The sequence below is a fragment of the Hirundo rustica genome, chromosome 16 (genome assembly GCF_015227805.2).
Source record: "Hirundo rustica isolate bHirRus1 chromosome 16, bHirRus1.pri.v3, whole genome shotgun sequence".
NCBI lineage: Eukaryota > Metazoa > Chordata > Aves > Passeriformes > Hirundinidae > Hirundo > Hirundo rustica.
The window spans coordinates 3,393,473-3,407,765 of record NC_053465.1 but is presented as its reverse complement, the minus strand read 5'-3'; the positions used below and the strand labels follow the sequence as shown (position 1 = coordinate 3,407,765).

At 49.6% G+C, this 14,293-nt stretch overlaps 1 protein-coding gene across 1 annotated transcript in view; it reads right to left on the bottom strand.

The window, feature by feature from the left end:
* GNAS (GNAS complex locus) overlaps positions 1–730 on the bottom strand; it is a 131,093-nt gene extending 130,363 nt beyond the window's left edge. The window contains exon 1 of the mRNA XM_040079655.1: positions 466–730. Coding sequence (XP_039935589.1) covers positions 466–709 — 244 coding nt within the window. The 5' untranslated portion in view covers positions 710–730. The remainder of the gene's footprint in view (positions 1–465) is intronic.
* Between the last annotated feature and the right edge of the window lie 13,563 nt (positions 731–14,293).

Below are 14,293 nucleotides of genomic sequence, written 5' to 3'. Positions count from 1 at the left end.
CCCTCCCGCACACAGAAAACTCGGGCTTCCTCCGTGCGGCACAGCCGCCCCAGCCCGGCCCCCGCGGTCCCGCTGCGCGGCTCTGTGCGAGCAGCCGGCGTGCGGACGGGCGGCCGCGGCCCCGTTGCGGAGCATCACCTTCACGGGGGCGCGGCCGCTCCTTCCCTCGGGCCGGCCACCGGCTCCTACCGCACACGCAGCGGCGGGCGCGGCCGGGCACGGACCCCCTCAGCCCCGGTACCCCCGGCCGGGCACGGCAAATCCCGTTCCCGTTCCCCCCGCGCCGCCGCAGCCCCGCCGAGCCTCCGGAGCCCCCGCCCGGCGCCGCCGCCACGTGCGCGCCCGCCCCGCCCCGGTGCCCCCGCGGCCGCCGCCCCCTCCGCCCGCTCGGGCACCGGCGGCGGCCTCGGGCCCCGCACCTGCCGGGCCGGGCCGAACCGAACCGCGCCGCGCCGCCCCGCTCACCCAGCAGCAGCAGCCGGTGCGTCTGCTTGTACTCGCGCTTCTCCGCCTTCAGCGTCTTGTCGATGCTCTTGCTCCGCTTCTTGTCCGCCCGCTCCTTGGCCACCAGGTCCTGCCGCAGCCGGTGCCGCACCTGCGGGTCCCCGTGCTCCGCCGGCGCGGGGGCGTCCGGCTCGCCGCGGCTGCCGTAGGGCGCGGAGGGGTGCGCGGCGGCCAGGCGGGAGCGCAGGCTGTAGCACAGCCCCATGGTGCCGGAGCCGCCCGCCCTACGGCGCCGCGGGCATCGCTCTCCGCCGGGGCGGGCAGGGCGAGGCGGCGGCGCCCGGCGGCTTCTTAAAGCGGCCCCGCTCGGCCGGCGGAGCGCGGGTCCCGTCCCGTCCCGCCCTCCCGGCCGGTCCCGCGCCGCGGCCGGCGGGAGCGGCCGCACGTGATGCGGACATGTTTACCGTATTCTCTGGAAAGCGGCCCCCGCCGCAGCGCCGGCCCTGCGGGGGAGCGGCCCCCGCGCCCCCCCCGCGGGCAGCGCCCGGGGACCTGCGGGCTCTCCGCGGGCTCTCCTCCTGCCCCGGGGGTCAGCGCTCCCCGTTCCCCGCACCCCAGAACGCCGGAGCCGGCGCTGGTTTGACGTTTCACCCCGGCTTTTGCCGGGTACGGGACCTGAGCCGACATCCCATCGTGAGGATGCTGCGGTGCCAGGGTGAGCCCTGGTCCGCGGAGAGCTCGTGTCCGCCTTGGATACCGCGCCTGAGCTCCTCGACACAACACCTGAGCCCGCTGGAGAGAAGGACACCAAGACCTGTGCCATTTTCATGCCCCAGTTTTAATTCACTTCCTGCCACACATATTTGTCAGTGACTTCTTGTTATTTTCTGCCAGTGCCGTCATCCAGTGGAGAAGTTACTGATGAACTTCCTCTGAAGGCACCACATCTGCCTTCTGGTAACAAACTTCACATTCAGCTCCTCGGTTCTCTCGATTTACCCGGCCTGGGGCGATGATGCTGATTGTGGCCGTACCCCCTTCCCTGGCAGCATGGGCTGTGCACAGCACTGCCAGCTTTGTCATGCTGTATTTTGTACTCATCTCCGGCCAGCTCTGAGCATTCACTTATGAGATGACTAATGCTCTCTGGGGCCTGGCCACACATCCTGCACTCTGGAATTAAAGCTTTCCAACCAGCTCTCTGTGCTGTAGCCTGTCCTCTGCAAATAGCCCGTGTGGTTCTCACTGAAATCTCCATTTCTCCTCCCGGTGCTTGCTCACAAGTTAGGTGTCTTCCTGGTGCAAATTTCTCTTTCAAAATCTCCTTCAATTGGTACAGCAATTATTAAGTGTAAGAATGAAATCGCTACACGGCAGGGAAGTTCACTTTGCACATCAGTGTTAGCCAGGATTCGGCAGCAGTGTCTGCCTGTTGCAGGGATAAATCCATCTCACATCAGGCTCAAGATGCCCACATGACTCATTCTGTCTCCACTGTTGTAATGCCTTCTCCTCTGGGACCCAGGGTTCGTTCCTCTGATGAACACACCCCTGAGAATGTAATATAACAAGAAAACGTAAAGGTCAGCCTAGAAGATTATTAATAGTTTTCTTTCTCTTCCTGTGCTTTTTGGAGAGACACTGAGACGAGACAAGTCTTGTACTCACAGACAGGACAGTTCTTTGAAACAGGCTGGTTTGCGGGGATCTGTCCATGTGCCATCTGCCAGAAGGAAAGGGAATTCTTTTGAGGACTGTGGAGAAAACAAACAAACCCGAAAACTAAAATGACAAACTAGTAGGAACATTCAGCCTATAAATTTGTTCTCCTGGCTCTGGGGGTTGGTAAGCAGAGTTCTCCTGCTGCTGCAATTCACAGCAAGACAAGTTTAAGGTCAGCCTGTTTTGCTTTGGTTACTCTGAAAACTTTTTCAGTGCAGGTGCCAAGTTGGGCAAAGCACACCAAGCCTACCTTGGCTGTCACGTCCATCCTCTGAAACAGAAATCTGAACATGAAGAAGGGTTCCAAAGTGGAAAACAGGCTTTCCCTCATCCTATTATTCCAAACCCCTAGAATAACTCATAAAACTTACAAATTACTTGTTTCACAAAATCAGAACTTTCACATCCTGCTGTAGCCCTGGCTGTGGCCCTGCCTGTGGTTACAATGTTGATGTAGTTACTTGAATTCCAGCTGTTAACAATGCCAGGCACAGTTCATCACTTCCCTGCTTACACCCCTTCTAGTTAGTGGCAAAAAGTGACAGCAAGGGTAAAGGCACACGTTTCACCTGAGTGAAGACTGCATGACACAGACTGACAGCTTTTTGAAATCAGTTTCAAAGAGAGAAGAGGAAATTACCTTCAAGATTTGCCTCTCCCCAACTCTCAGGAGGAAGGAAGGGAATAGAGACTTGTCTTTTCCTGAGCACTGGGCTGCAGATCTCTGCATTTTTATTCTGTTGTTTCTACCATCTGCAACAGGGGGGGAAAAGATGGACAGGTTAAAAAGCAGAATGGGCCATCTGAGAATACAAAAAAGTATTAAGGAAGAAAAGAGGCAACAGCTGCGAGACTGGAGTGTTAAGAAATGTGGACACACAAGCAGAAAAACTCGGATCAACACTAGGAAATACGACAGCAAGAGAAATGTAGATGAGTAAAATTTGCATTTATTTGTACCTTGGGAGGCAAAATAATTGATTGAACTCAGACTCCCAGCGCTGTTAGTGATCCATGTGTACAAGCCTCATTTGTCGGTGCAAAGCAGCACGTGTCAGCCTCTCTGCTGGCACTGCCCTCCCACGGGCAGCCGCTCTCTGGGGCCCCAGTTTGCACTCAGCTTTTCCAGTGTAGGTGGCTGTAACCTGGCACGGTGGTTAAAGACATCTGAGTAAAGGCTTAGCTCATGAAATGGGCCCTGAGACTGCTGTGCCCAGTCTGGCTGGAGCAACAAAGGAGGCTGAGCATCCCTGAAAATAAATCCTGCCACCCAGTTACATAACAAGGCTTTTAGGACATAAGGAGAAGAATCTACATTTGTGGGATTTGCTCAGTGTTTATATGACTGAACACCCACTACAGACTGTGAGAGTTTTCCATTAATTTTAGCTGAAGCAGATTCTATCTGGTCTTTGCTTTTGGTTGTTTCCTTCACTTAACTCTTATTTTGCTGTCATTTCTCTGTTTCCTGCATTGAAATTTAGATTGAAAATGGTGACTAAGTGGCTAATTTCAATCATGGATTCCTAAATTCTTGTTTTAGTATGAATCTCAACTGTATATTTTTTGTCTTTTTTCTGAAGAAGTTTGGAAATCAAGAGCTCCTGATACCTATAACCACAAAGCCACAGTCACTGGGCTCATCACATCTCTTAATCTAAAAGGTGGCTCATCTGTAAAGTAAACATCATGATGCACAGATAAGGCACGATAGGTAGAATCAGCTCCATTTGAAATGTATTTCAGATATAAAATGACAAGAGGTATTGGTGCTTCTAGCCATGGCAGAGTGACTGGAGATATGGTCAACAAACTGTGTTGCTGTTACAGCACAGCAGCTTTCAGCTTCCACCTGGGCTCACGGGGCGTGGGCTGAGCAAAGCCACCTCCATCTAGAACATCCAGGACCATTCCAAGTACAAGAAAGGCAAAGTCTTTATTTGGAGAGACTGGAGCGGGTAGGTAGAGCTGGGGAGGGGACAATGTCCTGCTCTAAATGCCGTTTCTGACTGACACCTTTCCAGTCCATCTCGATTCCTGTCAGCCACAGGGAGAAGTCCTGGACTCCAGGAGCAAAGCTGTGCACTTTGCTGTGTGTGGTGTGTAGTAGCTGAGTAGATAAGCATCCAGCTTATTAATATCCTGATTAACTTTGTGCAGGTGCGAGATTTCCATAAGATCTTTTGTCCCCTGATCCAGCATTTGCCTTATTTTTGGTCCTGACATTCAAGTGAGGGACAGAAGACCAGGCACAGAACCAGCCACTGCCACCATCCAAGCTTCCAAGTACAAACTTTTCATGCTCAAGTACAATAAAACTTGCTACCTTTCCCCTTGGCTATCTTAATGGTTGGTTTTCCCCTGCCTATCTCGGTTTGTGGCTTCACGCCCCAGTTTGCCTTCAGGAATATCAAAATACTTTCACGTTTTCTTTTCTTCTTTTTTTTTTTTTTTTTTTTTTTTTTTCTACCCCCAGTAACAGACCATGTGTGAGTTTCCCTAAAGAGGCCTTCTCCGTCCTAGAGCTTTCACCTGAAAACATATTTATGGCAAAAAGACAAAATCCCATTGTCAAATTCCTTCCATTTAGACATCGCTTAACCAGATGTCCGAGCCAGTCCCACGGATTTTTCTGGGCTTCACACACACACACACCTGGCACTAACCTGCCACAAAAGAGGTGCCCTGAGCTGCGCTAGAAATCCACTGGGATTGCACTTGTGAAAACAGCAAAGCGATACTTTGATAAAGCAGCTTATTTCCATTTCTTAACTGCTTTTCCTACAGCCTGCAGATACTTCCTGCTTCCCCCGTGTCCCTCTCCGGCAGATAAAGGGACAGATAAAGGGTTTGTTGTTGAGATCATTGTGGCACCCTCCGCAAGCCGAGGTTGTCATGGGGCTCCCTGCACAAACAGAGCAGGTTTTCAAGGATAATACACAGCATAAATGAGCAGTCCCGTTCCGTCAACAAAAGTCTGTGTGTTTGTAAGGACCCTCGAAGGTGTTTTTAAAGATACTCGGGCGGGTATTTTTAGCCGTGCGAGCCCGAGCAGCCTCCCCCGGCGCACCGAGTCCGCTCTCGGCGCCGCTCTCCCCCTGTTCCCGGGATCCCCGACGGCCCAACTCCCACCCGGGGCTGTTTCTGCGGGAGCGGAGCCCCGAGCAGAGCACGGCCCCGTGTTGTTCGGGCTGCACTGACATCTGTTGGCTCTTATCAAGCCGGGTAGGGAAAAAACAAGCCCGTGTGGTTTCACGCACCGAGATAGCGCCCGCGGCGGGAGCGAGGGACGGGGCGAGCGCCGCTGCAATAACAGCGCTCACAGCGGGGCGATAAGGGACGGGCAGACAGCAAGGGCGAGCAGGCGGAAAACTCAGCTGGCAATGACCGTGTTCCCTGCGAAACGGGCAATTCCCAGCGCTCGTCCTTCCCGTGCCGCGGCTGTCCTCGCAGCCCGAAGGAGAAGGCTGAAGCCAGCCTGTGTTGCTTCGCTGCGAGCGCGCTCCTCGGTCCGTGTGACTAATTAATGCACTAGGGCACGAACACTCATTTCTGAATCAGTGTCTGAAAGCATCGCACACAGCCTTTTGGAAAAAGCGAGCGAGCGCCGAGCAGAGCGTTTCAGTTGAAGTAGCAGGCGCTTACTCAGATGTACAATTTGGATAACAGAACTGCATGTTTAGTGTAGTAAGCAGAGAGCAACTGCATGTGCTGGAGTTCAGCCAGCATCCTGCTTTGGTTACAGGCTCCGTGCTGCAAACGCTGTCTCGTATGTCAGCGCTCCTATTCACGGAATTAGCACGAGGCTGAGCTGGAGTGGGTGACAGGGCCACACGCTGCTCTGTCAGCCCCAGGGATGGAGCAGTGACAGACCCCTGGTCTGGGTGACTAAAACCTCAACGGTGGCGAGTCCCAAGTCTGACTCTGCAGCCCAAGGGGTTTTCTGAGAAACACCGAGAACGTGGGGCCCAGCTGATCTGGGCACCGATGGTCCCCACAGCCCTCTGAGAGCAAGAGAAAGGGCAAGCAAGCAGCAGGGAGGTATTGTGGGCATGGGAGGATGTCATGTGGAAGAGGACTTTTAGAAGAGCATGGACTGGAGGCTTGAGAGAAATGTAGTCTATCATCAATTTTCTCTTTGAGTGGAAACAATCCCAGAAATCCTTGTCCCTGCTGTTCCTCACAAATACTTGTTATATGATTGGGTCAACAGCATTTAATTTTGGCCACAATGTATAATCTCATTTTTTAATGTCAAATTTGCCCTTTGATTTTAAAGACAGCTTGTGCTGTTCAGGTTCTGAAATAATTTAAAACAGAATTAGCTTATTTTACAGCTTTATAAATCTCTCCTGGTTGGCTCCAGTGTAAGTAGGTTGTTAAATTCTACCAGCAGAGATTTCATCATTTCTCTGAGCGCCGCAGTTTAATATTTGCCATTGAAGCACTGGGTCAGGCTGACTTTGCCTGCTAGTCTTTCAGTGTTCTCATGCAGCTTTAAAGGAGAAAATGTCAGAGCAACAAGGGATCTACTTTCTTAGTAAAAAAAGCACAGAAGATGAAAGCACCTCTGGCTGCGCAGGACAGGGGATGTGGGGAAGGCTGGTGTCCCCTCTGCCAGCAAGCCCTGGAGCAGCCTGGCAGCTCTGCCACTGAGCCTCTGTGCCAACACACTCCAGAGCCAAGGGAGAGTCGGAGCTGCCAGGACCAAGCTGAGCAAACCCAGGCTCTCAGGAAGGTTCTGCAGTGACATTCCCACAGGAGCCGGGAAGCAGCAGCCCTGCAGAGCAGCTGGAGCTCCCACTGACACCTTCTCTGTGTACTTTTTCGTGTTGCCCGACGCCTGCCTGTCATTAGGACTGCAGGAAACAGAGGCATAGATGCACGGTAGCTGCAGCTGTGGTTGTAATTCTGATTATTTGTGCGCTGCTTCTAGTGCACAAACATTAGGACTGCGAGGGGAGCTGGGGAGATGCTCCCAGAGCACAGCAGATGCATCTGCTCTGTGTCACACACTGTCACTCCACCCCGGCCTGGGGACAGTGAGTCAGTCACATCAGGTTTGGGTCTATTCCTTGCTTGCAGTAGCGCACTTTACACCCTCAGTTAATGAAATCTGAAATTCCAGCGGAGCGCTTCCTCAGAGCACACGGAGCTGTTTTCCACGTCCCCCTCTGCCGCATCCCTGTGAGATGAGCTCAGCGGGCAGCAGGAGATGCCCCACGGGCGGGAAGCCCATCCTGCCTTGCCCTGCACGGAGCTGTGGCTGGTGCCGAGAGCCGGAGTCCTCTAGATGTCACCAGTGCCACGGGCTGGCTGTGCCTGCCCTGCGGTGCCGCATCCCTGCGAGTGTCCGCCAGGAACGGGGAGAGAGCGGCTGCTTTGAGATGGCCAGCTCCAGTGATGTCTGCAAGCCGCTAATGAGGCCCCGGTGTATTAACACCAGCCTCGTTAAAAGTTAAAAAGAGAACGACGCTGCTTCATTTCTTTCTCGCCGTTCTGGCTGTTATTTCGTTCCATGCTTTCGCACATCTGGTGTCTCATCAGTCCAGGTGTCTGTCTGCCTTCTCTTCCTCCTTGCTAATGCTGCGTGCTCGGGCACAGGCACAAAAGGAGTGAGCAGGAATATATCACCTTTCGTCTTCTGGTGCAGCAACAGAAAAGAAAAACCTTGGCAAACACGATGTTCCTCCTCATCCTCCTTGTGTGCTGCATTTTGCTGTCGCTTCACTGTCATATTTTTCAACTTCCCAAGGGTTTCTGTAGAGTAAGGATTAACTCTTTGTCTGGACAGAGCCCAAAGGCATCAGGCTGATGTGTGCAAGGAAAAGACTTGTGTTTGTTAGCACAGACAGACAGACAGCTGCCCTTCACCCAGGAGGATCCTTCAGAGCTGACCTGGAGACCTGCAGCCTCCACTGATCCAAGTGGAAAGGCTCCAGTGAAAGAACAGCGGTGTCAAGGAAAAACACCTTGAAGCCTCTCATTTATAAAGCCCTCCTGGAAGTGCAAAGCATTCATGATTCACCTTGCTGTTACTACTACTGAAAAAAGCCACAAGAGGATGGAACAATGAAGGCAATGAATTCTTTTCATGATAAGAAACAGTTCCATGTGGCAAAAAAAGACACCTTTGCTTACATGATACAAGATACTTTGTTTTTTCTTCCATTTAAAAATGTGTTTTTCAATATCTCAAGGAGTGTTCTTGGCTGGGCAGCAAAGGAAGATTTGATGAGCTTTATTAATTTTTGCTGAGGACCTCTTTTCCTCCCATTATGAAACAGTTCTTCCTACAGCCAGCACCAGCCAGTCTGTGGCCTTTCCAACAAGATTTTAGGTGCAGAATGCAAAATTGACCCTCACTCAGCCTTCACATGGACTGAATTAAATTTCACTGAGAGCAGCAGTAACCTGGAGCTGGAATAAAGAAATAGAGACTAGAAAATGAGTGTGTGGATCCTGCAGAGTGTCACTCCTTAGCTGCCTTGCTCACACGGGGGACTTCAGAAGGACTCGTTGCTCTGCAGCCCTGACACTCCACAGAGACAAACTCCTTTGGGCAGTGACATTAAAACAGTCCCTGGACTAATTCCCATTCCTGTGTGGGAGCAGCAGAGAGCTGCCAGGGCTGGGGAAGCCCTGGGAATTGGTGTGATCCAGGGCATGGTCTGACCACCTGCATTGCTTCAACTGAGCATTTCCCTCCCCGTGCTGAGGGGTGCAAACATATTCCAGCATTCTGACTGAGCTCTGCTTCACCCTCTGATTGATTCCCTTTAAAGCTAACAATAACATAAAAGGAGGCTGCACACAAGTACCAGCCTCCAAACAGCTTGTAATTGCTTTTTTGGCAAATAATCCTAAAGGGCTCTGTGTTTTCAGAGCTGCAAAGTTCATTCACAGATGCATTTGGCAACAGAAATCACAGGCCCACCGTAACACTCTCTGCTGGATTATCTACTACAAAATCCTTAGCCAAAGATTAAAAGGAAAAAATCACAGATGCATTGCAGCTTTCACAGTTTAAATAGCAAATGGCTTCAGTAAATAATTAATATGAGAGAAAGAGGATTTGCTGAGTAAGGCAACATTACCAATATTACTAAATCGACTTAATTGTCTTCTGCCCTGCTAGTTAATCCTGCCCTGAGTATTACTAAGGATATAAACCAGAAGTCTTGTGCTGTTGTACCTCTGCTGTCCCCAGTCTCCAGCCTAGTTTGCTCCGAGCTGGGTCAGTACAGGATGAATAGGTGGAAATTTGGAATATTTAACGCTGTAACCATTCCTCAAAACCATTTGAGTTAATTTAGGTGATCATGCAGGCCTCTGTGATGCTTGGGTTGCTCCTTAAAATGTTCTTTAAAGTCTCTTCACTCAGCCTATTAAGCATTTAAGGATACATTGCACAGAGAATGTGTGCATTCATCTTAAACTCAAGAACAAGACTTTTGAGCATTAATTAAAAAAGAAAAACATCCGGATTTTTTTTGTTTCTAGTGTGAAGAACACTTCTGCTCTGACTAGTTATTTGTATCAGGAAAGAAACCATGCAGAGAAACTCTAATTTAGAAAGAGTGATCCTACAGCCCCATTTCAAAGTACTTGTTCAGCAATAAAGAGTCTGGATTAAAGTGAAACATAAGGGATCAATAGTTCCCATTTCAGAGCAAATGAGGATTATTGGGCAGAGAGCAAATCCCAGCCTTTGGTTTGATGATGGGAAATGTATACAGTAAATGTACCTGCAAAGCAATCGATGGACACAGTTTGTGCTTTCCATCTGAGAACTGAAGGGCAAGGAAACAGGAACAGCTCCCTGGGAGTTTGTTCCCCTTTTTGAAGCAATGAGAACGATTGCTGTTGGCACAGGGACACTCCTTGCACCTCATCCTCACCAGCAGTTGGATTTCTGTTTCCATGAATGGTTTCTCCTTACTCATAAAATATGCATGGTTTAAATGGTAGTCTATCATCTATAACTTCATTTATCCTGCTGAAACTGTAGCATTCTTACAGTTCTTGTACATGAGTGCAATTTAGCATGGAAAGCTCTCCTGGAAAAGAAGGATCATTTTTTCCACTCTTTTATTACAAAAAAAAAAAAAAAAATTACTTTACTTGCTTTAAATTCTATTAGCTGAGTTTTTAATAACCGATATGAACTTGCTTTCCTGTGTTTATTATTTTTGGAAACTTGTTTTGAAGAATAGTCTGTACAATATACCCTTGGTTATCCTTTACCCTTAAAGAAAGTACTCAGTAAACTTGGTGCATGAAACAATTGGACAACATGAATACATGACCTAATTTATGAGTGTTGCTTTTTTTTGGCACAGCTTACCCCTCATTGAAAGCATCACCCTGTAACTGCATTGTCAGCCTGGCAATAATGCAATGAGGAGGTAGCTGAAATCTCTGCTTCTCCATCCCATTGACAATCCAAATTTTACAGCCCCACACCTTGAGGGAATAAATTGGCAATAAAAAAAATGTTGACTTACAAAACAGGCCAGTTCTTCTTTTGTTTTGTTTTGAGCTGGCATTTGATCAGTATTGTGTCTGAAGAAACAAAGTCAGTATTTCAGGGGTTTACCATGGGCTATTCATTAATTTAAAATAGAGATTTTGTTCATCAAAGGTTATTAACTCAATTCTACTTTCATTGGTTATGCAATAACCACTCTGATTTCAATAAAGGATGTTTTACATTTGGGGCAGAAATCAGGAAAATGTGCTTCCCTGTACTTCAAAAAACAAACCAATCCCTCTCTCGTTATCTAAAAGTCAAAGTTTACCCCAAGCTTCTTGTTTATAGATTTTATTTGCATTCATATCAACCTCTTCCTACCTCCAAACCCTTCACCTCTTATTATCAGAGCATTTCCCCTTCAAAATGCACCAACAATCGGCCTTCCCAGTTTGCCTTCAAGCTGCAGGGAAAGGGTCTAGGACGCTCTGATTACAACAATTTCCACAAACAGATAAAATCCTACAGTCACAATCAAAAGTGAGCAGCAGAGAAGTCAAGTTCACGCTCAAGGCTGTCCCACAGAGGCACAGCAGAGCTCGTGGAATGACGGAGAGATGGCTTTGGGTTAAAAACCTCCTTCCCAACAGCAGCAGTACTGCCGAACAAATGCGGGATTTCTTTTAGTTCCATCATCCTCCTCCGTTAAAGTCAGCTCCTATTTCAGAGCTCCAGCCCCCCAGACAATGCCCTTTGTTTCCTCTCTCATCTTCCCATTTGATGGCTCGTGACCAGAGGCGTTCATGCCTTGCGTAGTTCCCCATTCCTTCCTGCTTACGGGAACATCCTGCTTGTCCCACGTCTCTTTGCAGGGCTAAATTCCTCCCCAGAGGAATTCCTCCCTCCAGTCACACAATCAGTTCTCCTCAGCTTTGGCCCCAAACCACGCTGGCTGCCCAGCACGCTTCTTGGCACAAGGAGAGGAATCCCACGTTTTTCTCATTGCCTATTCAGGTGAGCCAGCCTCTCAGAGAAAAGTAAATCTGTGTTTTCATTCTGGTGCTGTACTGTACTCTCCCTCAACCCGGGACACGTGAGGAATGATGTGAGGGACGAACCAGAATTACTTGGCGAAGGCGCTGACGAGACCCCTGCAGCTCGGCGCGTTGGCTGTCGGCCTTCGAGGGCAGGCCACAAGCAAAGTCCCGCTCTCGTTATTGAATCCTGGGAGCTTGTTCCAGCCCTACCAGTTTATCATAGCCCAAGAATTTGGCCTTTTAGGAGAGCCTGGAGCAGTGAGTGGCCAGTGCTGGGGGTGCACAGGAGAACACTGGTGTTGGGAACACTTGTCATTTGCTTTGTCCACGGCACTTCAGCGCGGGACGTGGAATGCAGAGGGGAGGGTTCTTTATAGCCAAGTGAAACTTTCTGCTTCCTATGCTGACTTAATTAACTGTTGGGGAAAAGAGCCATTTGCTGATACTGAAGAAAAGTGCAGCAATTAGACTTCACCTCCATTTTCTGATAGCGCCCAGACCTCAGAGTGCGCTGTGCAATGCCCACACAAAGCAACTCCTGCCCTCAAAGCCTTTGCAGCCTCAACTCCCTGATTTACACCTGTCAAAGCTATGGCCTCTAGGCCAGACATCCTCTCCAAACTATGCTGCCTTTTTGACTCGTGAAATTTGTGATGTTCTAAATCTCTCTCAATACCACACCGGGAGAGGTGTTGCTTGTGTACCTCTACAATTTTTGTGAGAAAAATAAGGTGCAAATGTGGTTTAATTGCAGCTCCTCTGTGCATTCACAGTCTGACTGTTGCTAGGGCAACCTGTGATTGAGAGACACAAGATAAACAAGAATCTCTCCAAAAAGTGACAGGGAATGGGCACAGTAAGGAAACAACACAAGTTCCTCCTGGTGTGGTGCTCTGACTTTAGCAGCACAGTTAAACATTGTGCTGAGCTAAGGCTGTAACCTGTTACCAGACTGTCCTTAGGACAGCTTTACTGAATGTCAGCTGTGCAAAGATGAGCGTTTGATCTGTGGACACAGGTCCCAGCTTGGCTGGGAAGCTCCACGTGTGCTCTTGCAAACCCTCAGCCGTGCTTTGCTTTGGTGCTGGAATGGGAACAGGCTTTTGGGTATCACAAAACAGCCCATGGAATAGAGATGGAGAGGGTTCACAAACCTTCCAGCCTATCTGGGAGCAACACAGGGTACCGCAAGGACCGTACCTGGCTCCTGAAGCAGAGGTTCCTGCTGCCAAGAACGTTCCTTTGTTTTTACCATTTGTTCAGCTTTCACTGGTTGCTCTTTCAAGAATTTGAGAAAGACAGCGATGCCATGGAAGGCAGAAGAGAACACATCACACGTGTTCAGGAGCAGCAAATGCTGTTCAGGACACCAATCTCTGCCTTTTCGACCTCAGTTGCTAAGTGACAATGTTTAAGGAGAGACAAGTCACCTACACAGGGGCGTGTGCAGCCATACGTGGGGATAATTATAGAAAAGGTGTCAAATCAGTATGGGGAGAGCATCACACCCAACAGATTTGTTTTCTTCTTATTACAGGAGGGGACAAACCACATCATCTTCTTTTGGAAATCCTCGGCCTGCTGCTTAAGGGAACATTAGCTAAATGCTGGAGATATTTCTGTGCTGCCACGTTGTCAGTTCTCAGCTTCGATGGCAGCCTGGTGACGTTTGGAATAAATACTCTCTGCTCTTTTGGTCCTGTGTGGCTCAGCACCAGGGAAGCAGGAAAACCAAACCAAGAGGGTCTATTAGCACAGATTTTCAGAGGGAGGAAATACTGTCACTCCTCTATTGAATTTTGTTGGGGAAGAGAAAAAAGAACGATTTTGTGAGCTGCAGTTTCATTTTCACCACTGTGGCAGCCTGAACTGCTGATCCCCAGGCTGGTGCTGAGGCCTCCAGGAGCAGCAGGGCTGTTTGACCCTGCCTCGAGGTAGGAGCCTTATTTTAATCACTGAGAGGTTGCTGGAGCAATGTCACAGGAGGGCCAAGCACTACCAAGCTCTGCTGTGTCAGGCTCTGGTGTTTACCAGGAGAGGAAAAGCCTTTCAGTGTGAGCAGGGTTTGCACTGAGTTGTTTGGGGGGTTTTTCTTTTGCATTAACTTTCATCCTTCTATTTTTGTTCGGCTTTCTCTGTTAAAGAGAGCTGCATTGTATTTGCCAGTTGGCCAGAAATCGTTTCAGTGACTTCTGCTTCACCCAGTAGGCGAAATAATCCATTAACCTGCCTGGGACGCACAGGGTGTAAAAGGTTCTTTAAAACAAAAATCCCGTTTGGATATTTGTGACAGGAGATGGAGGGGAGATGGATGAAGGAAAAGGTGAGAGGACCTCCAGCAAGGGGATGCAAAGAGCCCTGCCAGCCTCAGGTCACCCAGGCTACCCCAACACGGGGCACATCTTGATTCTGCAGTGAAGCCTTCCCCAGTGCCTCTCTAGGTGGACAAGGACTGATCAAACACTTTGCGTTATCTGCAGCAGAATCTCACAGATGTTTCCTGGCAGAAACCTTAAGCAGAACACCAAATGTTTCAACATCACATACAAAGCTGGTCCAGAGCCAACCCTTTACGGTGGTGCTTTGTGTTTGCCCACAGTGTTGCATGTGCCTGTCA